This window comes from Vicugna pacos, unplaced genomic scaffold (genome assembly GCF_048564905.1).
Source record: "Vicugna pacos unplaced genomic scaffold, VicPac4 scaffold_20, whole genome shotgun sequence".
In the NCBI taxonomy this organism is placed as follows: domain Eukaryota; kingdom Metazoa; phylum Chordata; class Mammalia; order Artiodactyla; family Camelidae; genus Vicugna; species Vicugna pacos.
In genome coordinates this window covers 89,822,701-89,847,831 of record NW_027328741.1, presented here as the reverse complement: position 1 = coordinate 89,847,831, position 25,131 = coordinate 89,822,701, and the positions used below count along the sequence as shown (strand labels likewise).

The 25,131-nt window shown below is 37.6% G+C and overlaps 2 protein-coding genes across 6 annotated transcripts in view; both read right to left on the bottom strand.

Moving 5' to 3' along the window:
• The window catches only part of LOC140693733 (putative N-acetylated-alpha-linked acidic dipeptidase), a 1,237,440-nt gene that overhangs the window by 78,936 nt on the left and 1,133,373 nt on the right, over nt 1-25,131 (bottom strand). The window lies entirely within an intron of this gene.
• Nucleotides 2,168-19,784, bottom strand: LOC140693731 (N-acetylated-alpha-linked acidic dipeptidase 2-like). Of its 5 annotated transcripts, XM_072957416.1 has the most exons (10): nt 17,440-17,754; nt 16,080-16,145; nt 15,217-15,280; nt 13,773-13,840; nt 11,681-11,812; nt 10,223-10,330; nt 8,213-8,323; nt 7,770-7,831; nt 5,462-5,546; nt 2,168-2,532 (listed from the first exon to the last, which is right to left on the bottom strand). In XM_072957416.1, exons 1-5 carry the CDS (start codon nt 17,617-17,619, stop codon nt 11,765-11,767), a joined length of 426 nt encoding a protein of 141 aa, XP_072813517.1. In that variant the 5' UTR covers nt 17,620-17,754; the 3' UTR covers nt 2,168-2,532; nt 5,462-5,546; nt 7,770-7,831; nt 8,213-8,323; nt 10,223-10,330; nt 11,681-11,764. The 5 variants fall into 5 exon arrangements, with proteins under 5 accessions (XP_072813517.1, XP_072813518.1, XP_072813519.1 ...); XM_072957417.1 differs by lacking the exons at nt 2,168-2,532; nt 5,462-5,546; nt 7,770-7,831; nt 8,213-8,323 and adding exons at nt 18,028-18,113; nt 19,601-19,755 and having other exon boundaries at nt 10,247-10,330; nt 17,440-17,560; nt 17,699-17,746; XM_072957418.1 differs by lacking the exons at nt 2,168-2,532; nt 5,462-5,546; nt 7,770-7,831; nt 8,213-8,323 and adding exons at nt 18,028-18,113; nt 19,601-19,784 and having other exon boundaries at nt 10,247-10,330; nt 17,440-17,560.

Here is a 25,131-nt window from a genome sequence, read left to right as displayed (position 1 = left end):
CTTTTTTGAAATCTTGATTTAATAGACCATCAATGTCTATTTCTTTGTTCATGCTTTCAGGGGATTTCTCTTGATCTTTTCATTGGGAGTGGTTTCTCTGCTTCTTCACATTGCTCATATCTCTCTGGCACCGTGGCTTAAGGAGTAGCAGTTACCTACTTATCCTGGAGATGGTGTGCCCTTAATGATTTTATCGAGAGGTCTTTGTGTCTTTGCCCTGCTTCATGAACTCAGCTTGCTGTTTCATAGGCCTTCTGTTGGCACCCTCATCTGTGCTGCTCTCAGTGGCTGTTGGCCAGCAGATTGTGCCCCCTCCTAACACTAGGTCAGGAGCTGAACTCTTATCCAGTGGGTGGGCAGGTCACTCCCCCTCCTGATGCCACAGTCAGATGCTGTGCTTAGGGGGAAGCAGGTGGGCAGATCACACCCTGTCCCAGCACTGTGGTCAGGTGCTGTGTTCCTGCCAGGAAGGTGGGTGGCTGCCCACCTGCCGTCTCCTGGTGCTGGTCGCTCCGCTGCTCTGTGCAGCTGCCTGCTCTGCCTCGGGTAGGCGGTCTGTAGGTGGGCTCAGGGAAGACCACGGAACAGCCCCGCCTACGCTCTGTGCCAAATCTGAGCTCCTTGTTTCCCTTGGCGGCACAAGTTCTCTGAGGTGTCAGGGTAGAAAAATCCTCTCTGCCTCAGGCTATAAACAAGTCTCAGTCCTGCCTAAAAGGTTGTGGGGCCCCCACGTGCAGATTCAGGTCTCAGCCCTGCCCCCGCCCTGGCAATATGCACAGGAGGAGATGGTAGCTGTGGCTGAGCCCTGCCTCTCTTCTTGCGAGATGTGCCAGTAATGGCACAGGTCTGAGACAAAGGCTTCAGCACCCCTCCCCCTAGGGCACATGCCTGCTTATAGTTTTGTTTACCTTCTGAGTTAAAATTTACCTGACAATGAAATGTATAAATTAGGCTTTTGAGGTTCATCCTTGTATCAGTAGTTGATTCTTTTTTATTGTTGAATTGTATTCTATTGTTTGAATATACTATCATTTGTTTTATCCATTCTCCTACTGATAAATACTTAGGCTTTGGATATCTTTTTTTGCAAGCAAACATTTTTTTTTAAAAAATGCAAATATAATATACATGCTTACATGTGAACATATCTTAAGTATACAGCTCAGTGATTTTTCACAAAGTAAACACATCTATGTAACCTTCATCCAGTCAAGAAACAGAACATTGCTGTTCCACTTTGGGTTTCTTCCCAGATACTATGGCACCCCTTTGATGGATTCACCATCCTAAATTCAGCCACCATGGATTGGTTTTTTTGCTTTTGAAATTTTTAGTCCCGTACATTCCACTCAACATTATGTAAGATTCATCCACTAGTGTTTTCTGTAAACTAGTATATTTATTTTTATTGCTTTAAAGTATACAACTTGTATGCATGTGCCACCACTTATGGTTATGTATTTATTGTTGACAGGTGTTTGGGTCATTTTCTATTTGGGGCTATAACAAATAGTGATTATGAGAATTTTCTGGATGTCCTTTTGTGCTCTGATGTAGAAGCTTCTGAAAGGTACACAGGGAGTGTGTGTTTGTATGTATGTATATGTGTGTGTGTGTACATATATACACACACACACATATACATATATAACTTTCATTCAAAAAGCCTACTTTCAAATTATTTGTAAGAATTTATATTCCCACTGGCCATGTGTAAGAGTCCCCATTGCATGTTACCCTCACCAATGCTTCATATCACTTAACAACTAACTATTCTAGTGGATGTCTAATAGTGTTCCAAGTGTGGTTTTAGTACGTATTTTTATTATTACTAAAGAGCTCAGCCACTTTTCATAGCTTATTTGGATTTTTCTTTTTGTGTGTGAAGCACCTGTTCAATTTTTTTGCACATTTTAATATTGAGGTTTTGCCGTTTTCTCCACTGGTTTTTGTTCTCTATATGCCCTAGATACAAGTCTTTTGGTGGATATAGATATAGCAAATATATTTTCGCACCATGTGGCTTTTCACTTTCTTAATGGTATCTCTTGATAAAAATAATTCTTAATTTTACTGAAGTCTAACTTAAAACTCTTCTTTTATGTTTAGTGCTGTGTCCTGTTTAAGAACTCTTTGCCGCTTCAAAGTCATTAAAATATCTCCTACACTATTTTCTAGATGCTTTATTTTGGTGGGGGATTAGGTTATTTATTTTAATGGAGGTACTGGGAGTTGAACCCAAGACCTTATGCATGCTAAGCACACATTCCACCTGAGCTTTACCCTCCCCCAGATGCTTTGCTTTTTGTTTCAAATTTATTAGATTTATAATCTATCTAAAATTACTGTTCATGTATGGTACAGGGTTTAATTCAATACTGTTCCATTGGTCTATATGTCTAACTTTAGGTAGTTATCACATAGACTTAATATTGTTTTATAATAAGTTCTTTAACATTGTTCTTTAATATCAGCTTGGCTATTGTTGGCTCTTCAAGCTTCTCTATGTATTTAGAATCAGCTTGTCAAGTTCTACAAAGAAACAGTAACAACAATTAAGTTTTGGGGATTTTGATGTGCACATATAAATCTTTGAATCAGTTGAAGGGGAACTGACATCTTTAAAATGTTGAACCCTCCAATCCATAAATTTGGATTACCTCCCCTATACTTATTTTTATCACTGCTGTTACAAATTATCACAAATTTTGCAGCTTAAAGCAACACAAACTTATTATTTTATGATTCTGTAGGTCAAGTCAGGAACAGGTATCACTTGGCTAAAAATCAAGATGTCAGCAGGGCTGTATGCCCTTCTGTAAGTCAAAGGAAGAATATATTTCCTTGTCTTTTCCGGCTTCTAGTGTTCACCCACATTTCTTTACCCATGACCCTTCCTCTATCTTCAAAGCTAACAGCTTTACAGCTTTCTAATCCTTCTACCAAAGTCATATCTTTCTGACCACATCTGGGAAAGATTTTCAATTTTTAATGACTCCTGTTGTTAGACTAGGCCCATGTAGAAAATCCAGGCTAATCTCCCTGTCTCAGAGTCCTTAACCTGATACATCTGCAAAATACCCTTTGCCATGTAAAATAACATATTCACAGATTTCAGGATTAGAACATGGATATAGGTAGGGGTCAGTGTGGTGCACTATTCTGTTTATCAAACTGTTTAACATTTGATACTTTCTGACAAACGTATAAGATAGAAGATCCTGGTCATGTTTAGAATGCTTCCTCTGCAAAATATTGGGCACTGAGTTTATTTGAAAGGACTGAAAATAATATTACCACAGGAATGGTTTCCTAATTCTACTGACATTTACTTACTTTATACTTAAATACCCAAAATGGTCAGCCAGGAGTGGGATCTTGGCAAATAAAATAAAAGTATAATTCAAGCTTTTATCACTGAATTTATTAGCTAATTCTATTTTAGAAACAGACAGAAAATAAAACAATTTAGAGTAAGCCTGCTTGCTTATATATTAAGTGAAAGTAAAGTTTTAAAAGCATGTCTGAATATGGGATAAAGTGAGCATCATAAAATGTAATGTTAATATTTAGTACCTGGAAATCTCAAACTCCCAATTTATAAACAAGTTCATACTGTATAGCACAGGGAACTATATCCAATAATGTTTTGTAGTAACTTATGGTGAAAAAGAGTATGAAAATGAATATATGTATGTTCATGTATGACTGAAGCATTGTGCTGCACACCAGAAATTGACACAAAATTGAAAACTGACTACATATATATATATATATATATATATATATATATTTGAAAGGACTGAAAGGACTATATATACCAAGAAAAAAATTAGATTGCTAACCAATAAAAAATCTGTCAGTAATATAATGCTAGAAACCCTGAGACACAAAAGAAAATTTCAGGCATACATCTGTTTATAGAGTCATAGAAAAAATAGTGCCTATGCAAGTCCCTGATAAGCATGAGAAAATAGGAAAGGCAATATAAAAGTTCGAAATGCTTTGCTATGTAAGAGCTGCAACATGACTCAGACACAAACTTCAGTGGTCAAAATATCTATATAATTAATGATAACTTAAAGTAATTGAGGGCATCATTTTAAATGAGATAAAAATAGCTGCTCAATTTTCATATTACTAACCAAGTCATTTCTGTTTATAGTAGGTTTATATTATTTTTATATGTATTTATATTTTATAAAGACATATCAACTTAGATCCTGGCAGATAACTGACAGTGGAGCAACTGATTGATTTAAATGGGCATCACAGGCTTATCAGATTTCATATGCTTTAAATATACATTAGATATTAGCTGTCAGGAAGAGTTCAATTTTCATTTATTCTAACATAGCTGTGCCACAGGCAGGTTACTCTGTATTCACAATGGAGGATCATGATAGATATGAAGATATCAAGCCTTATTGATCTTCATAGGGGTGCTTTTATAAGAAAAGGAGAATAAAATAAAAAAAAATCTAAAATATTACTTTTTTTTATAGTGTTCTAACAGTTATATCTTTTATTTTTTAACTGAGTTATAGTCCATTTACAATGTTGTGTCAATTTCTGGTGTACAGCACAATTTTTCAGTCCTTTATGAATATACGTATATTTGTTTTCATATTTTTTCACCATGAGCTACTACAAATTCTTGAATATATTTCCCTGTGCTATACAGTATAAGCTTGTTTATCTATTCTATATATACTTGTCAGTATTTACAAATCTTGAACTTCCAGTCTGTCCCTACTCACACCCCTCCCCCCTGTAAAATACTATTAAATCAACATATATTTTTGAAGAATTATGAAAAATGGGAAACTATAAGTTGTTTCTTTAAATTGGAGCAAAGAGAACTACTTTAACTGGAAAAATACTTAAAATCTGGCAAGTTTTATGATTTCATGTTCACCCCTGACAGTTTTTCTTTCCTCCTTTCTCCTTCAATCTTTATTGGACCTTCTAAAGAATTAAATTACAAAAAAGAAAAAAAGAAAGAAAGAAAGAAAATTAAGAAACAGCTCTGCATCTAAAATAACCTCCTAACTGGAAAGATGGTATACTTTGTGAAAAATTTACAGCTGCCAACTTATGATCTATGTCTCTGTCCACACTGCCTTACTTGTTAGGGAGGGTCTTAAAAAAAAAGTAAAGAAAAATAGCAAATTATAATGGCTTTTACATTTTAAATGCTTTTCTATGTGTCTACAATCTGCTCTATCATGAGTTATTAAGATAAACATTATCAGCTATACTCTACTTTCCTATCATGCACATTGTGACTCTAAGAAGCACGCACGCTCTAACTTACCATCTGCTGGTGGTGTACAGGTTAATGCAGTTCTTTTGACAATATATGGTTTTGTAGTCTAGTTGTCTAACTACTACATAATGGAAAAGATGTAGAACTACTGGTACCACTGCCCTCGGTCTCTGTCATTTACCTTAAACATACCTGGAAAAGTAGATTCAAAAACTCATTGGCAAGAACATTGTTCACACTCCAGATCTGATATTCTTCTAGAGTTAAGATGGCCATTCTGAAAGAGAAACAATATTTAAGAATATCTTAAATCTTCATTTTCTTATATTATTTGAATTAAATTTGTTTTATTAAACTTGCAATGGTCATTTGTCTGAAAGAAAACTAATGATTTAATGTAGATGCTGTGTATTCATCCGAAAGTAGGCCAGCAAGAATAAGTTCAAAAGTAACCAAACTCTGAAGTAGTCACTCATAACGTGGGCAATTTATCACCAAAAATCTTCCTCCAGTAAGACCTGGGAAATAACTCACAGTATCTTCTGGTTCAAGGTGAAGTTTACTAACAGAACCCACAAAAGGTTCTGGGTAGAGAAAAAGGACTATTTACTAACTTTGAAAGCATTTTTCCAAACTCTTTGGATTATGCCCTTTGACCCTAACAATTTTCTAAGATCTTTAAAACATCTGGCAATATTATTAGACTTCTTAAGAGATTTAAAAGAACTAAATATATATAATAAATGAGTATCTATATTAACATTTCCTCAAAATAAAATGTAACATTACTTTCACAAGTTGAGTAAAGCAGTATTTTTTTTTTTTGGTGTCAAAGTGTACCAAAAATTACATTTATATACAGTAGACAATATTTCTTGGCAGGCAAAAATATAACCAAATGCTTCTTACTTCATGTTTTGAACAATCACCTTAACAATCCTAGATGAATAATAATGTTCTTAGCGTTTATTACTTAATTATATTTTTATTATCTAATGATTTATTATTTAAAGATATTTAATAATATTTACTATTAATGATATTCATGTATTCATTCAATATATATTACCATTTATTACAAGAAAAGATTTTAAAGCACTGTGATGGTAATTAATGGCTTTCATGATGCAACTTCCATTGAAGTATATTAACACCAATGTAATGGTACAAAATAATGGGTAATATTGTCACCGTCTAGTCACCAGTGAATATGGGTAATAGGTTTGGTTGAAAGGTCCAAAATCTATTCTAAATTTTTACCATTTCATTATTATGGTTACACGGAGATGGAGCAGCTAAATGATCTTTTTTTTAATGTTCAAAAGTACAGCCATAAGAAGAAACTCGGTCTTATATAAAAATAGACAGCAATGATAACCTCCATACTTATCAAACACCCAGAAGAAAGGCGATGGAAATTGTATCTCTACATAAGGTATTTCCTAATAGAAACTTTCCTGTGTTTCTGTTTTCATATATACCAAATAGAAATGGCTACCTTAGTTTTGGGCAGAAAAGTAAATGAAGACGGTTATCTGAATTGCCAAACAAAGATCAAGCCCTGAAAAATTCATTTCTATTATTTATTTCTATTGAGTGTCAGTTAATAAGACTATGATGATTTCTTCTGGATTTGTGATTGAAAAAAATGTTACTTATTTTTCTAAGCCTGTGTAAGGCCACTATGGTCTACATCCTACCATTTGCAACTTGGTACATGTCAACATTTGAATAGAAAGGGTCAAATTAACTCATATGTGTCTCACATATATGGATTATCTTCAGTTTCACAGGGATACATAGACATTAAGGCAAACCTATTATAATATCTTTAATAAATGTTTTGAAACTAAAAAAATTCAAGGCTTTATTCTTTGTAAAGTACATGCTTGTTTCTGCTATTATACACTTATTCTGGCTGCTATTAAAGAACTTAGGACAGACCCTCACCAATATTATTGAAAAAAAAATTTAAAAACTATATACACCACCCAGATTGAGATGAAAAATAATTTCCATCATCCCAGATATCCTATGCTCCTTCTCAGTTAACTCACCCATCTCCAAAATCACTATTGTAACACTTATTAACATTAGTTCTGTCTCTGTTCTAGAACTTCATATAAATTAAATTGTACAATGTGTTCTTTTATTGTGGCTTCTTTTGCTCAATATAAGTTTTGTCTTACCATAATGTATTAAACTGGGAGAAGTAAAGATTATAAACTACAGATGGCAAGGGCTGTCTCTACTTAATTTTTACAAAATGCCTAGCTTATAAAATATAATGTTTTTATGTAAATAACACTTAATGGAGTTGTTTAAAGGTCGAATGGGCTTTCCTTAGGGACAACTTGGAGTTATTGTAACCACAGGTCCAAATAAGCATTTAGCAGGGATGATGCAGAAGAGATTCAAGTATGTATATGTAACGTATGTATACCAATTCAGAATATAATGTATTTTTAGAAAAGAATAAATTAGTCTCTGCTAGACTCACCTTTGTGGTGTCATGTGCATTCTATGTGTCTCTACAATGTTGGATAGATCCACAAGTAATTCCTTTAAAACCAGAAACCCAAATCAGTAGTTAGGAAAGAGAAGGTATCATTTTTATTAGACAGTAGCTGAAGTATAAAATATTTTTTCGGTCAAGTTTTGTTTTTTTTTAATTCCAGAAATAGATTGCTTGTTTACCTTAAAAATTTATGACAATTTTCCAGTGGTTTCATTTTTTTTTTACATAATACATTCAGTTTATTAAATTTTCTAAGGTAAATTCTCTTCCCAATTTTGCATCTTTGGCTATGAATATTTTGAGTAGCATAATATAGAACCTAGAAGTAGTAAGAAATCTTTTTCTCAACCTCTTTTAAAAAATTCTTCACTCTATGTTCCTGTTGGAAGTTTACATGCAAGAAGATGTATACAATCAGACTTTACCAGGGTATCATCGGTGCAGTTGTCCTTCCAGACCTCTGTGCAACCACGTGTCTCTCAGTTCAACCCTACAGAGAACTCCATCACCATCAACATCAAATACCTTGAAGCAAACTAAAGAAAAGAAACTCTTATGGAGGAAAATTACTTTTATATTCTGAAGTATAATACATTTTATTACAACCTGCCCTAGTGAAATTACTTAGTTCCTCAAACAACTACATTCTGGATTAAGTTCTTATTTGGAGGAGATTGTGTCATTAAAGTCCTTTGAACTTGTAGGAATTCCTGTACACTTCACAAGTCTCTCTCCTTATATAATTAGCCAGCTTAGAGAACTCTATCCTTCATCTAAATCTAAAGTTAAATTTCTTGCAAACTGAAAAAGAAGGGCCAAGTTACTATACAATATCTCACAGAATTTGAGAAGGTAATTCAAGCTTTTAAATTAATTTCTAATATTTATAACTGATCACTTCAGAGTTGATTCTTACAATGCTGAAAATATTCCATCTACATTAAGAATCAACAAAAAGCTGGTACAGTCAGCTCCCCGTATCCATTGGTTCTGCATTCACAGGTATAAACAATAGATCAAAAGTATATATGTATATGTATATATATATATATATATATATATATATATATATATATATATATATATAAATTTTCCCAGAAAGTTCTGAAAAGCAAAACTTGAATTTGCTATGCACTGACAACTATTCACATATCATTTACATTGTATTTACAAATAATTACATTGTATTAGGTACTAAAAGTAATCTAGAGATAATTTAAAGTATACAAGAGGATGTGCATAGATTATATGCAAATACTATGCCATTTTACATAAGGACATGAGCATCCATGGACTTGGTATCTGAGGGGGTCTCAGAACCAATCCTCAGCAGATAATGAGAGATGACTGTATAAAGATTTTGCCTCTCCAATGTAATTAATGTGCACCCAATATTTTTGCCTAAGAACAATTTCAATTCTTCAATGAAGTTTATATACAACAAGCTAAAAATCCAAAATATCAGCACTTTGCTAATTAACATCAATATCAGCAAAATTGCTAGTTAGTCTATTTGGTTAACTTCCACTAGTCCACTGGCAAAAAAATAAATTAAAAAAAAATTTAAGACAACAACCTCAATTGAGAAACAAAGACTTCAGCCTCTTTAATACCAGAACTTTAATGTGAACAAATAATCTATCACAAAGCCAGGTTAGAGTAATGGTATACTATCAGGGAAGATAAAAGAAATCTAAATTTTTAAGATTAAATAATTATCTACTTCACACACCCATGTAATAATTATGCTATTAAGTTAACTGAGTGCATCACAGTACAACATTACTAAAGAATATTGAACTATTAAGTATCATACCCAAAATATGCAGTATTTGTGAAGCTGTATTTTAGAAAGATGCAGAGATAATGACCCTAGTGAATATGTAAGAATTAGGTTCCAATTAAATGTAAACTGCTGCATTTTCCTAAACAAATATGGTTAAGATTTAGGAATGTAATATGCTTATAAATTATGCCATAATATTTTAGATAGGTTTAAAAGATAAATTTAGTATTTAATAAACTTGTTTTATCATAAATTTAATTTTGCTAATAAAATATCAATATACACAGTGATAGAAAATAAGTTGAAATTCAAGTTAAGCAAGACAAATTTTCTATATAGACTACCAGAAAATATTTTCTATATGCTTAACATTTTCAAACACATCATGACTGATGTAGTTCATTTATCATGAATTGTACATTTATCTGGAAAATCAACCATTATTAATAACAAAGATCTTAAATTACTCCACAGTAAAAAAGAATAGATGATTGAACCTTTACACTGACGTCAGTAAAACCTTAGCAAGAGATTGCTATTTGCAAAAGGGATGAAAATTCAAGCCTTAATCAGATGATTTTTTACATGAATGGATGCTAATTTTTTTCTCTGTATAGCTTCCAAATTTTGTGATGTTTAACACACTTACATTTCTGTCTTTCAGCCAGAGGTCCTCTGCAACAAGCTGATAGCCCACAGGATATCTCCTTAAAATCTATGTGGCTGTCATGATTTTCACCAAAAGCATTAAATAAACCTGTAAAATAGGAACACAGACAGAATAAATCACAGCCAACAAACTTTCTGTTAATAATGACATGCCTATGAAAGGAGGCATGACTCGCATAAACTGATTTAGTTTTTAAAAGTTATCAGTAGTTTCCACTGTCTTAGGAAGTTTTTCCCCCACCCCCTGGCATAATTATAACCAACATTTAACTTCCTAGAAGAAAATACTATCATTTAGTGTTTGGTTTTGTCTGCATACCTGTCTCTATCTTATATTAATTCCAAAAGTCAAAAGTGATTGTAGAATGTAAAAAATAAAAATGTATTTTAAAAATTTAACTGGAAAAATGTCAGAGACCACAATTATCCTAATTTGGAAAGACTAAGAAGAAAAAGGAAAAAAGAAGAAGAAAAGTTGAACTCTATCAAAGATATACTGTGTTGTTATTAATGAGATTCATACAGCTCCTTCATGAAGCAAAGAAAACTAACACACTATATTATAAGAGACAGAAATTCTGTACTGCAGTCTTCATTGTACCACTTAATCTGTATAACTAAATACATTAAATTTCAGAAATAAAGGGCAATTTATAATCTAATCCTGTGGTTTTTAAACTTTTCCTAAAAAATAAATGGAATCATTTTATTTTCAAATGAAATGATTTCTCAATCTCTAATTATAAAAAGGTAAAAACATAACTGCACTGCTGAAGTGGAAACCCTGTCTGTTCTAGCTCCCCTAACAAATAAATATTTCTAAAACACACTAGAAACCTGAAGAATACAGACTGTCTATTTCAAGAATCTAATTCTGTGCCCTCAAAGAGCAGAAAATTGAAGCTAAGAAGTAGTTAAATGACTTGCTAAAAGTAAGAAATTTTTTTTAAAAAGGTCTGAATCAGAAGAAGAACCCAAGCTTTCAGATTTCAAATACAGTTTTTGTGATTATCACCCACAACTGCTCCTTGTAAACCTCATTTAAAATATATATAGTAGTGAAAAGTTTAGAGCTAAGTGGGGACCTTAGAGATGGTCTAGTGGTTTCTTAATTTTTTAAGGGTGGGGGAAGTATACAGCAGTGGAACCTTCTTCTATATAAAAGAAATACAATAGACACTCCTCAGCTGAGGAAGAGGTGGGGTCATGTGTGGAAGCTAGAGCTTTGCCTATTCAGTGTCCACCACCCTGACCCTGCACCAGATGCTGAGGCACCACACTGGAGCACACTTTCATAATGATTGTCTTGGTCAAACTGATTTTATATATGAGAATATTCAAGTGCAGAAAGGTAAACCGACTTACACAAGGCTCCAAAGGTGGAAGAAGGCTCAGGTGTTTAGCAAAGAACATTTGTAGAAAATAGAAGGATTCCCACCTTCACTCAGAGATGCACGAATTGGTGGTGAAGCCAATGGGCCAAATGTCTCTAAATCAAATCATCCAGTTCAGGATTGAGCCCTCAGCAACCAATAGCATTTCTCCAGATGAATGATGTCTGATTCTTCCACTGACAATCAAATCAAACAAGATTATAAAATCTCACTCTTCTCTTCTGGACAATTAATTAGTTCATCCTGATAATGTAACTTCTAAATACACATTTTAATTTCCCAGTTAAACTGTTAAAAAACTACCTAAAACAAAAACTCTGAAAGTCAAATATATTGTATCTAAAGTGGCATGAAAATTAAATTCAAATTAATGTAAAAGAGGCTTTAGAATGGGAAAAAATTTGCAATTTCCCATTAAGCAGGCTGTTTAATTCCAACATGTAAAATAATAAACTAAGATACTTATTTTTTGCTTCCCACACTTTTATCTGTATACCCTTTGGTGATTTTAATCTCTATCTTGGATTTGAAAATTCTTGATCATAGTCTCTCCTGGCTACACAGGTAACACACTAATAGCAGAAACTATGTTTGATTTATCCTGTCACTATGGTAACCACTTACACATTTAATACTTATTTAATAAATGTACAAAGGGGATAGACCTAAGCTTCTCCTTCTTGGCCCTAAAATTCTTACTACCCCTCCTATAAAGGCAGGAGCCTCCTCTGTAGGACAGAGAGTAAATGTATCTCATGAGAAGGATTCCCCAACAAGGGCTGTCTTTTCAGCGTGCTTTTAGATGTTTTTATGGGACATTTCAATAAAAGGATCAAGGACCTAAGCTTCCCAGTATGGTGGGCGTTGTGATGGGCATGGGAGGATGCTCACTTGGGAGGATGACATGTTAAAGACACTAACAGTGAAAAGGACAGGGCAAGATGAAGGGCGATTGGGAAACAGGACCACAGAGATGTGACATCTACTTCCCACTGTCATCTAAGTGATACCTACTTGAAAGAAACATTTCTACAGTTAAATTCTATAATGGGGGTTATTTAAATGAAGCACACATATACTCAATGAGTAGATCACATAATTTTTAGAGATTCAGAGTGCAGTAGCATTTTCAGAGTACTTTTTACATCAATAACTAGTATTTATAAATTCCTGTGTACTAAATAAGTATGTGGAATTATTTCCATTTTGCTTTTAGACTTACTACAGCTTAACGTATTCACTGCACTGATACAGAGTAATTTTTCTAATGAATAAAAATGATAATGTACAACCTTGTTAAAGATTCTTTAATTTCACCATCACCAGATTTATGAACATTTAGGCCTATGTGTCAGGCCCCGTTTCTTACCAGCTTTTTCACCAACACCTTACATTGAGGTTATATTGCATTACCCAGAGGTCAGGAAATGTTCTTTCACACATCCACATCTTTATTAGTTCCTGTGTCCTCTGAGGAGAAACATTCTCCCCACTTTCACATCCTTCCATTTTACAGCCTAACCACTAATCCTTCTCTAAACACCTTCTAATGCTTTCCAACCTCACCAGCTACCCTAGGATTTTAACTTCTCTCTTCTGCAACTGTCCTCCACTGTATATAGTATCCAATATTCAAGTGAAGTATGAGTCCTCATTTACAGGTCTGTGGCCTCTCTAGATTACAAAGTATTTGGATTCAGTAACCTTGTCCTTTTATCACTTTTGCTGCTAGAGTTCCTTTCATAGGACCTGATACATAGTAACCACACAATAAATACTTCCTGAATGAATAAATGAATGAATGAATGAATAGCCAAGGCAATCTTCACAGCCAAGGCTTCCCCAACCCAGCTCAGTATTCTTTCTGTTATATCAAAGAGACTCTGCCCCATGAAACAATAGACCCTGCACATTTTAACAAATGTATACAATTATTAGGAACTATTATTAGAACAGAGACTAGCACTACTGTTCTCATAGTTATGTCACATAAGTAGTGTATTAAAGCTCGTTCTGATTTCTTGTTTATACAAATCAGCTATGTCTGTCACCAGTTTAAATATTAGTAATTTAGAAAACAAAAGTTATTGATTTATCTACTCATCAGAAATCATTACAACAGATCTATTTACATACCTCTTCTGTCAGTTTATATACCAACTGGAAAAGAAGGGGTGTACAGTCAACTCTGAGAGTATAATTGCCTGCAAAATAAATAAGAGAGAATTTTAATACCTCCAAATGGACTACAAACCTGTATTTAATTCTAACTTTATTTTCTAATTATAAACAATATATAACAGATTTCAAATTCAAGGCATCATTCCTGGAGAATTAAAAATAGGGTGGACCTTACAGATTATCATATTCAGTGAAGTATGTCAGACAGAGAAAGGCAAATATCACATTCTATCACTTATATGTGGAATGTAAACAAACAAAAAAATGATACAAATGAACTTATTTACAAACCAGAAATAGACTCATGACATAGAAAAGAAACTATGGTTACCCAAGGGGAAAGGGGGAAGGGAAGAGATATGTTAGGAGTTCAGGATTAACAGATATACACTATCATATATGAAACAGATAACCAACAAGGACCTACTGTATAGTACAGGGAATTATATTCAGTATCTTATAATAACCTATAATGGAAAAGAATCTAAAAACAATGTATATGTATATGTATATGTATATGTATATGTATATGTATATGTATATGTATATGTATATGTATATGTATATAACTGAGTAACTTTGCTGTACACCTGAAACTAATATTACAAATCAAATGTACTTCAGTAAAAAGAAATAAATAAAATTTTAGAATAGACAGATAGGTAGGGAGATAAATAGACAGGCAGATAGTCTGGCTAAAACTAAAACACAAGGTGGAAATAACTCTTCAGGAGCCAGAGAGGCTGCAGCACACACTCAGGATAGGAGACTGCAGAGGCGGACTCTGCTGCTAAGGCTGCAGCTCCTGCAGTAAAAGTAAGGGTCATTGCTCATTACGGCAGCAGTACCTAGGGGTCTTTGGCAAAGGAAGTGGTAAGGCCATAATGTTCATGTTTTTATTCATTTATTCAATTCAATATGAAGACTTTAGACTAGAGCATGTCAGTAACTAACATGTGTCCTGTGACACTTACCTAGAAATAACCATAATACGATGAAAGCCTACAGATGCACATGCCACATGTCAGGGTCAAAAGGAAGTTTGTAGTGGGTGCTTATTTCAGAGTTGTTCCAATACATACAGGAACTATTTCTGTATGAAATATTTTAGCCCAACTTTTAAAAATAGCTCCACAGGAAGAATGTCAAAAGTACTAAAGTTTTAAGTAGTAATCCAAGATAGGCAAATGGTAAATATACTAAAGAAATTAGGATCAATAGCTTAGTTATGAATCATATTGATTCATTTGAATCATAATAATGTTCTCTCTGGTAAAATGGAGAAATGGAGGTATTATTGAGGCATCTCATAGAAAGAGGATAATCCTAGTTTATGAGTTGGAGTTGATAGACTTAAATACTGGTATACTATTTAATGACAATCTGAAATAAAATTTACCTTCTGTGTATGAGTCTGCATTGATATATGCAACCTCTCTCTCCTGGAGTGTTTTCACATTCTCCTGTAGTTGAAGCAAAGCAGTCACTTAACTCACAGCATTTACAATTTTGGAAATACAAGCAAAACAAATTAATTCAGTAAAAGAGTGGTTTGCAGATACCATTATAAATCAAACACCTATGCTTTTGACCATAATTTTAAGAAAATGCTATTAACTGGTTGATAATATTAATGCAATTAAAACAAGAAAGAAAAATATTAGTGATGCTGTAGCCACTGTTAATAGCAACAGCAGGGAGACCCAGAGGAAAACTGCCCCTGATCCCCTGCACCATAATATGAAGGGGGAAGGCTCGGAGATGCTCAGCCTCACCCTGGATCTACTGGAAGAGGACTGCTCAAAGTAAGGCCTGGAAATCTGTATTTTTAAAAGGTGTCTCTGGAAATCCTTACAGACATTAAAGTATGAGATCCCTTGATGTTGGGGATCCAAGTAACTTTACCATATTAAAAGTGAGGAAGTTGGAAATTTGATTTATCAAGAATTTTTTGAAAGAGAAGATATTGATGAAAAAGAAAAATATAGGAGGGGAGGATAGAGAAAAAAACTAGAGGGAGAGAAGAGTGGCTATTAGGACAAAGACAAGACATTTCTCACACATACATGCACACACGCACACACATTCTAGAAAAATACAGCAGAAGAAGACTAATGCCATCACACAACATGGGAATATGCAGAGAGAACTCTTTTCTTCTCTCTGTTTCTCTCTCTCTCTCTAGCTTGCTACCTTATAAAAGCAGTTACAGTAAAAACATTTAAAGCTGTGAGTGGTCATCCCACAAATGAGAATTCTCACCTCTGCGCTTGACCACATGGGATAGATGACAGCTGATTCTGCGGCAGAGTATCCATTATGACAGAGCTACAGTAGAAATAAAAAAGATTCCTTAATTATATGTAAAGGTAAATGTGCTGCTGAATATGATCAAGAAGCTAGTAGAAAATGGGAAACAATATTCAAATTGTCTTTTAACTCACATGAATTTAAATTAATGCAAGGCATATTATCTTGTATCTTGGATTTATTTTATCTGTATTTTAAGCTGTTTAAATTATAAAAAGACACATGTATTTCTATATACATGTGTTCACAAGAAATTACATATTTCTAAAAGTAAATGACCTTAATGAATAAGCTCTGATTCATCTAAATAAGTGTATTATGAAATGCATGTTCATAACAACAACATAATAATAAGACTTTGCCATATAAATGGAATCAAATGTGATACAAGTAAATGTGATTTTATTCCCATACTTATTTGATTCATATTATTATTTTAAAGTATGCAGAAATGAGTCAGAAGGAAAGCATTTTAAAAACCATTCACAATAATAAGAAAGATATGACATTCTTTAAATCAATTCTATAAAATTTGGACTCATAAATGAACAAAACAGAGGATAGTCACAGGAAAGTGCTTTTTGGTGCGCCTGCCTTTAAAAAAATACACAAGCCTACCTTGAACATGTAAGAACTTAGAGTTACTGGACAGAGAGCATAAGGGAAGAAGATGAAAGAAGGGGGTCTATGAGAGACACTTTAAAATAAAGCATTAAGAGCCAGTGACAAATGAAAATTAATCATAATTGAATTAAAAATAAATCCTTGAAATTTTAGAGTAATTCAATTTACAAAATCATTGTATTACACTCCCCAACCAGGCACTTTTGTAAATGGTAAAATATACCTATGGTTACAATTTAGTGTTGAATCCATAAAGGAGAGACTATAATCAGAGTATAGTCATCTAAAAAGAGCATGTTGTTTTCCTGGATAGAAGAAATCCAAGGAAACTGTAAAAACTTGAAAATTAATGCCAAGGATCTAAATCAGATTTTCAATAGGCTAATTCACTTGTCAGAAGTAGTTTCCTAGGTTTGACTATTTTCTGAGCTTCCAGATTTTACTTACTTATCACAAAACCAATATAAATAGAAACTAAAATATTTTAAAAATAATGAAAAAATTGGTTTGTGCTTAGTAATTAAGAGGTTGTTCTGTTTTGCCAAACTGATGTAAAAGCAAAAACAAACTCTATTTCTTAAATTTTCTTGTTTTTATCCAATTTAAAACAGTATCAGGTAATGGAACACATCTGTGATTACCCTGAGATACATGTTGACCAAGAAGATATGTTTACTGTCTTAGTTACCTCAGCCCATTTGTGGAACCCAGAAGTCCAAATTTTTCTGCATCCCAGCTGGCAAAAATGGCAGTTCTTCTCAGTCTCCAGCTTGAAATCATTGTTAACATACATGGTTAGGTACATCTGCCTAAAAACAAAGGAAAATTCACTGAAGTCACTTTCTGTCATCACTTGCCATGGAAACATTATTTACCTCTACTAATCAGTTTTCCAAAATTCTGGACAACTTCTTATAAATCAGCAGTTCCACTGGTTAGGTCAATACCTCCAAATACCCAGAAGTCCTGATGATCTCCCAGAATAACACATCTGTCTGGAAAGGAAGGCATTCAAAAGAATGACAACTTAGAATGTATTATAAAGAGCAGTAATTTATGTTTTTAAATTAAACTTCCTCCTGCTTGAGTTTCCTCCATAGAAAACCATCAAGGTACTGTCTCCTTTTAGAATTTACCTTTTTTTCCCCACATTTAATTATATCACATCAACCAGGAAAAAAATATTAAGAGTTGATTAAGATTTACCTTCCCTTACTCCTGTAATCTTTGTAAAAACAAAATGTTTTAAGACATTTTAAAAAATTCACCAACTCACCAAGTTTCACAGATCCTCAGGTAGTTCTGATTACATCATAAATGCTTGTGACTTTCTTGAAGTTATGAACATGCATTTTAACCTTCCTAGAATTTCACAAAGGGAACAAATTACTTCACATAGAGCATTATGTCTAACAGGTTCCTTCCAATGTTTTATTATAAGTCTCAGAAGTGCAGAAAACTGTTTAATAAGATGATAAATTCCCATATGCCCACCACCTAAATTCAATCATTGTTAATACTGTTGAACTATTTGCAAGCGAGTTGTGCAAATCATGACAGTTGTCTCCTATGTATTTAAGAATGCACCTTACGGTGAAATCAAATAAAAAAATCAGTATTTTATATTTTTCCTCCCTCATAGCTCTATTGTTGGTATTTATTTAAACTCCAAAATTATTACTCAACATAAAAAAGAATCTTGTTCTTAGCAATTTTTTTTTTAAAAAAATGTGTATTTGTCCATTTAGAGCTCAAATCAATTAAGGGATATAAGCCCCAGGTGCTTTTTTTGGTATTTTGACCAGGGAAGATTTCTGTTTCTGACTTTTCTCTTAAACTGTTACTGAAGCTACATGCTCTGTTTTCCTTGTGTCTGTATGTATCTGTTTATAAATCACATTTTTCATTGTGTACCTCTAGAGGGTATTAATACATGAGATAATAAAGTCTCCTATGTTAAAGGAACTCTGTTCTAATTGAGTTAAATAAACACTTTTTAAAAATTCTTATAAAATAAAACTGAACTTCTAATACCTTAAGAGTTCTGAAATTTTAAAACAAGCTTCTTACAGAACTTATAAAATACTTGCAGAATCCAAATTCAAATTGCTAAGGCAAATCATTAATCAACAAGGCTCATTCAACCATTTTAGTTTAATAAAAAACAGCTATCTCCTCTCTGATTCATCAGTGTGAAGTTTCCCTTTCCCTCTACATTTCAAGCCAGTCAAACTAAAGTTCTGATCATGCCATGCTCTTTTCCAGCCCTGCACAAGCTGTCCTCTGCAGCTGGCGTTTACTGCCTGTCTTGATTCCGTGGAAAACTTACTGTTTGTGTAAAATTAAGCTCAATGAGCACATGTTCTGTGGTCATGCCTCCTTAATACCAGAACTGTCTGGGGTTAGTAACAGTAACGACTATGATGGTAAGCGCACTGGGCCATGTAGCAGTTACGCGTTCACCACTGTGACCACTTAACCCTCCCCCGCAGAAGTGACCGGTGAACTTCGCTCCTTTCCCCCTTCTCTCCTACTCCTTCCCTTAAGTTAACCTAGTATTTTGCATGTACAGTGTTTTGACAGTTATCTGAAACACTGTTTTAAACCGTCAGTTGAAAAGGGAAGACAAAATGTTACACCTGGCCCAGAGGAGGAGAGGGGTGGGGAGTGGCTCAGAGGAAGCCGAACAGGACGCGCGGCCCCCGATCACAACACAGCCCTGTTCCTTCCCGAGTTTCGCAGCCGGGAAAGCAGAGGCGTGGGGCCCGGACTGCTTCGGGGCCTTCGTGGGAGGCCGAGGGAGGGACGGAGACCCGCGCAGGGCTGGGGAGGGGCCCGCAGGGACTCACCGTCTGTGCAGCGGCTCCTGACCCACAGCTGGGCGGGCGGCGGTGGCGGTTGAGGCGGCGGTGCCGGCTGAAGGGGCTGAGGCGGCAGCAGTGGAGGTACCGGCTAAGGGGGCCGAGGCGGCGGCGGCGGCTGCGGTGCCGGCTGAGGGGACTGGGGGGTCGGCGGCTGCGATGACGGCTGAGGGGGGTGGGCGGGCGGCGGTGGCGGTAGAGGCTGCGGTGCCGGCTGAAGGGGCTGAGGCGGCATCGGCGGCGTTACCTGCTGAGGCGGCTGTTCCGGCTGAGGGGGCCGAGGCGGCCGCGGCTGCAGTGCCGGCTGAGGGGGCTGAGGCGGCATCGGCGGCGGTCCCGGCTGAAGCGGCGGCGGCTGTGGTGCCAGCTGAGGGGGCTGGGCGGGCGGCGGTGCCGGTAGAGGCTGCGGTGCCGGCTGAAGGGGCTGAGGCGGCATCGGCGGCGGTACCGGCTGAAGCGGCGGCGGCTGCGGTGCCAGCTGAGGGGGCTGGGCGGGCGGCGGTGGAGGTTGAGGGGGCTGGGCGGTCGGCGGTGGCGGTAGAGGCTGCGGTGCCGGCTGAAGGGGCTGAGGCGGCGGCAGCTGCAGTGCCGGATTAAGGGGCTGAAGCGGCGGCGGTTGCGGTGCCGGCTGAGGGGGCTGGGAGGGCGGCGGTGGCGGTTGAGGCTGCGATGCCGGCTGAAGGGGCTGAGACGGCGTCGGCGGCCGTGCCTGCTGAGGCGGCATCGGCGCCGGTACCGGCTGAAGCGGTGGCGGCTGCGGTGCCGGGTGAGGGGGCTGGAGGTTCGGCGGCTGCGGTGCAGGCTGAGGGGTCCGAGGCGGCGGCGGCTGCGGTGCCGGCTGAAGGGGCTGAGGTGGCATCGGCGGCGTTACCTGCTGAGGCGGCTGTTCCGGCTGAGGGGTCCGAGGCGGCCGCGGCTGCAGTGCCGGCTGAGGGGGCTGAGGCGGCATCGGCGGCGGTCCCGGCTGAAGCGGCGGCGGCTGCGGTGCCAGCTGAGGGGGCTGGGCGGGCGGCGGTGGCGGTAGAGTCTGCGATGCCGGCTGAAGGGGCCGAGGCGGCGGCGGCTGCGGTGCCGGCTGAAGGGGCTGAGGCGGCATCGGCGGCGTTACCTGCTGAGGCGGCTGTTCCGGCTGAGGGGGCCGAGGCGGCCGCGGCTGCAGTGCCGGCTGAGGGGGCTGAGGCGGCATCGGCGGCGTTACCGACTGAGGCGGCTGTTCCGGCTGAGGGGGCCGAGGCGGCGGCGGCTGCGGTGCCCGCTGAAGGGGCTGAGGCGGCGGCAGCTGCAGTGCCGGCTGAAGGGGCTGAAGCGGCGGCGGTTGCGGTGCTGGCTGAGGGGGCTGGGCGGGCGGCGGTGCCGGCTGAGGGGGCTGGGCGGGCGGCGGTGCCGGCTGAGGGGGCTGGGCGGGCGGCGGTGGCGGTAGAGGCTGCGGTGCCGGCTGAAGGGGCCGAGGCGGCGGCGGCTGCGAGGCTGGCTGAGGGGGCTGGGGGGTCAGCGGCTGCGGTGCTGGCTGAGGGGGCTGGGCGGGCGGCGGTGGCGGTAGAGGCTGCGGTGCCGGCTGAAGGGGCTGAGGCGGCGGCAGCTGCAGTGCCGGCTGAGGGGGCTGGGAGGGCGGCGATGGCGGTTGAGGCTGCGATGCCGGCTGAAGGGGCTGAGACGGCGTCGGCGGCCGTGCCTGCTGAGGCGGCATCGGCGGCGTTACCTGATGAGGCGGCTGTTCGGGCTGAGGCGGCATCGGCGGCGGTCCCGGCTGAAGGGGCTGGGCGGGCAGCGGTGGCGGTAGAGGCTGCGGTGCCGGCTGAAGGGGCTGAGGCGGCGTCGGCTGCCGTGCCTGCTGAGGCGGCATCGGCGCCGGTATCGGCTGAAGGAGCTGAAGCGGCGGCGGCTGCGATGCCGGCTTAGGGGGCTGAGGCGGCGGCGGCGGCTGCTGGAAGGACTTGAGGGACTCGAAGGCCTTCACCATCTTTTCCAGGGTCGCCATGGCGGCCTCCCGCCACGCGGGGACAGCCCCCGGGGTCGCCGATCCGACCGGCGTCTCTGGTCAGCAGCGGTGGCAGTGAACGGGGCTCGGGGCCGCCAGCAGTTGCGGACCCCAAGCGCGCGGCCATCTTGGAACCGTCCCGACAGTCCCCGCGGCCCTGCGTCCTGCCACGCTCCGCCGGTGGGCGGAGCCGGGCCGCGGGATTGACAGCCAGAGGCAGCGGCCTCCGCCAATGGCTGCCTCGCTCGCCCCTTGGGCTCAAAGAGCCGCCACGGCTGCTGGAGTTACTGCCGTTCTTCCCGGCGATGGACGGGGGGTACTGCACGGGGATCGGGAGGGAGGTTCGGGGGCGGGGTTGCAAGGCACGGCGAGGAGGGTGGGGAGGGCGGGTGACTTGTGATTGAGCGTCTCTCTTGGCGAGGGGCGTCCCCGGATGACGCATAGCATGTGGCAGGGAGGCCGGGCAGTGGGCTGGGAGCCCCAGACCCCTGCGGGGCGCTTGCCCACCCCGCGGCGCGGGCGGAGGGCCGGCTCGCCGGACAGCCTGCTATAATATGTTGACTGTTACATATTTGGCCTTACCCTTGTTAGTAGCCTCAAATCACTCCTTGTTCACCTTCAGGATCATTATCATAGATATACTTCTGACAATCCTCGTACTTAACTATGTTCCCTCATGCTACAGGGGCATGCACATGCTATTCTCACTCTTAGAAATAATCTTTTACAGATCAATCCCCTACTCCCCTCAAGGGATTTGCCTATCTAATTCCAATCACTCTCATTGCTCAGCTAATTTGTGAATTCATAAAGCCCATTACATTAACATAATTCCTTAACATCATGTAATTCTCCTTTATCACAATTATTAAAGTATACTTTATAATAACATAAAAACTCTTCCATGCATGAAGGTTGATATTCAACAATTAAGTTCACTGTATGAAGTTGTAAGTACATATACTGTATATTATGAAAAATGTTAAGGAATTACATACTATAGTTAAATTCATTCATATTTTTTCATAGAAATATGGAAATATTTATTCCAAGTTGGATCATCACTATATGTGTGTGTGTATATATGTATATATCTTTCATCCTTCATTCACATTATAAGTTCTGATAAAATATTGCCAACAATTAACTTTTATACCAAGGAAGGAAAGAGGAAGGAAGGAAAGAAGGAAATGGAGGGGTTTTAGAACTCTTGAGATTGAGACATATTAGATAAAAACTCAGATCTGTACATTTGTATATGATAATTATTTTCCTGAATTTATATAAAAACGCATAAAGAAAACTGAAAGCTAAATATAAAATTATTTACAACCCAAATTTGAGGTTAATTTATATCTTCAAATGATATGCATTTTTTTAAATTTAATACTACACTGTTCCATTGCTATAATCAAATTCATAAACAGAAAACTATATATGATATATAATCCTCTCACCATTTATAACATCTCTGAAAGCATTTTTGAAGTAGAATATTTTATATTTAAAGTTTTTATCATTAGAAAGGCTTTGAATATTTTAACACTATTAGATTTAATTTACTTCATCGTATTATTTTTTCCAATACATGTGAAATAATAACTTATATGGTTTTGATTCATTCTTTAAGTAGTTTGTTAATATTGTGTAATAAGTGAATTCATGGAATATTGTTATAGAGTTAGACATTTTTATTTGAAGATGTCATCTTTTGTAGTATAATAATAAGGCCATTATTGTAGGAATGTGAAGGAGTTAGACATTGCTTTTAGTAAAATCATCACTCTAACGGGCATATTGGCAATAGCAGCATGCGGTTAAGATCATGTCACTTTTTTGTAAATCTTTAACAAATTCTGAAATCACTCTGGTTGCTTGCAAATTTATAAAACACAATTACTTAGTGGAAGAACAAGGCTGTAGTCAGTGCATGACAAAGGAATGCTGCTTAATAAATAAGTGAGAAGAATTAAGTTTAATTCAAGGAAAGCAGCATTCTTAAAATATTTTGAATTGATTCGAGAAACAGATTTTATGATTATTTAGCAGAGCTTATATAGACATTTATGTGTGTGTATGTATCCTTCATCTCTGTATCAATTCAAATAAGATTTTGCCAAAAAAATAAATTTTAGAGCCAAAAATACCAATCAAAAAGAAAGAAAAGAAGAGGGAAGGAAAGCAGGAAGGCAACTTAACATCAAAAAATTTCATCATTATTTAGAGTAAAGATCTATATCAACTAAACATTTGTATTGTGACCTCCACATTCCACTAAAACTTATGCCATTTACCTACAAATATAAGCTTTTATTTGCTTCTACAATAAATAATACATAAATTTAATGAAACTGCAGCTCAAAAGACGGAAATAGCATTAGAAATTCAGTCATCCAGTGCAGTAGCTAAAGCATGGGTATGACCTGACTCTAAGCAATCAGAGAACAACCAAGAAAATGTGCCAAACTGTTGGATATCCAGATTTGTTCCCAGGGCAGGGAAATAGGCATATCAAGATAAGTAAAAGAATATACCATGTTTAAAGCTTAATTATAATGCAAAATAGATATATATCTATATCTATTTCAAAATGTTAAATTTAAAAGTGGACCAGAAAAAAAACAAAAAACAAAATTACTTCTATAGAGAAAACAAAGAATAGCCTTGTCTTCTTCTATTAAAGACTGACTAGCCACCAAATATTATGGAAATAGCTATAAAGCTTTAAGAAAAAATATTATAATTCTATAATTGTGTTACCACTAATGTTGTTATGTTTATAGTTAAGCCAAAGTAATACCAAGACATTCAAAGAATCAGAAGGAATGGTAACTATATATTTATCCTAAAAAATAAATATAAATACTAAGAAAAGGATACCTTTTTTTAAAATTTAAGAAGTACGATATGATTATATAAATGCTATGTTAAAGGGTATTGAATCTACAGGTAGACAAAATAAGGATCACGTCTATTTTGAAAATATTTCAAAATAAATGCCAATAAATAAAAGTAATTCTTAAAATGATACTTCCGTCTAACTTGTTTGATTTTGTAAATGCATGTTACTTTATATCAATTTGCATTATTGATTATTATATGGTTAATAACACAGATACAATTAAAAGAAAATTATAAAAAAGTTGAGATAGCAAAAATAACTTTCTTTTCTAATATTTACAAATAAAAGATTTAACAGTGAATTTTTATCAATCATAAGTCTTTATATTTTAAGTATAATATAAAATTATAATGGAGAAAAAAGTAAGCAAAAAATGATTCAAATAAAAATGTTAAGGGGAATAATCGTTTATAACATTTGCCATCTACCTCTGCTTGGTACTATAACCAATCACAAGCCACTGTAGCCGCTGACCTCCAACACTCCCTAAAAGTTCACAGTGGAGATCAGGAATGGAGCACTTTGTGCTGTGGGAAAACTGACAAAATAGAGCTTCAGACAGATGTTTTCAGGAGAAGATTTTATAAGCCCCAATTCTTGCATCTCCTTATATCTAGAAGAGCACAAAATTCATTAATG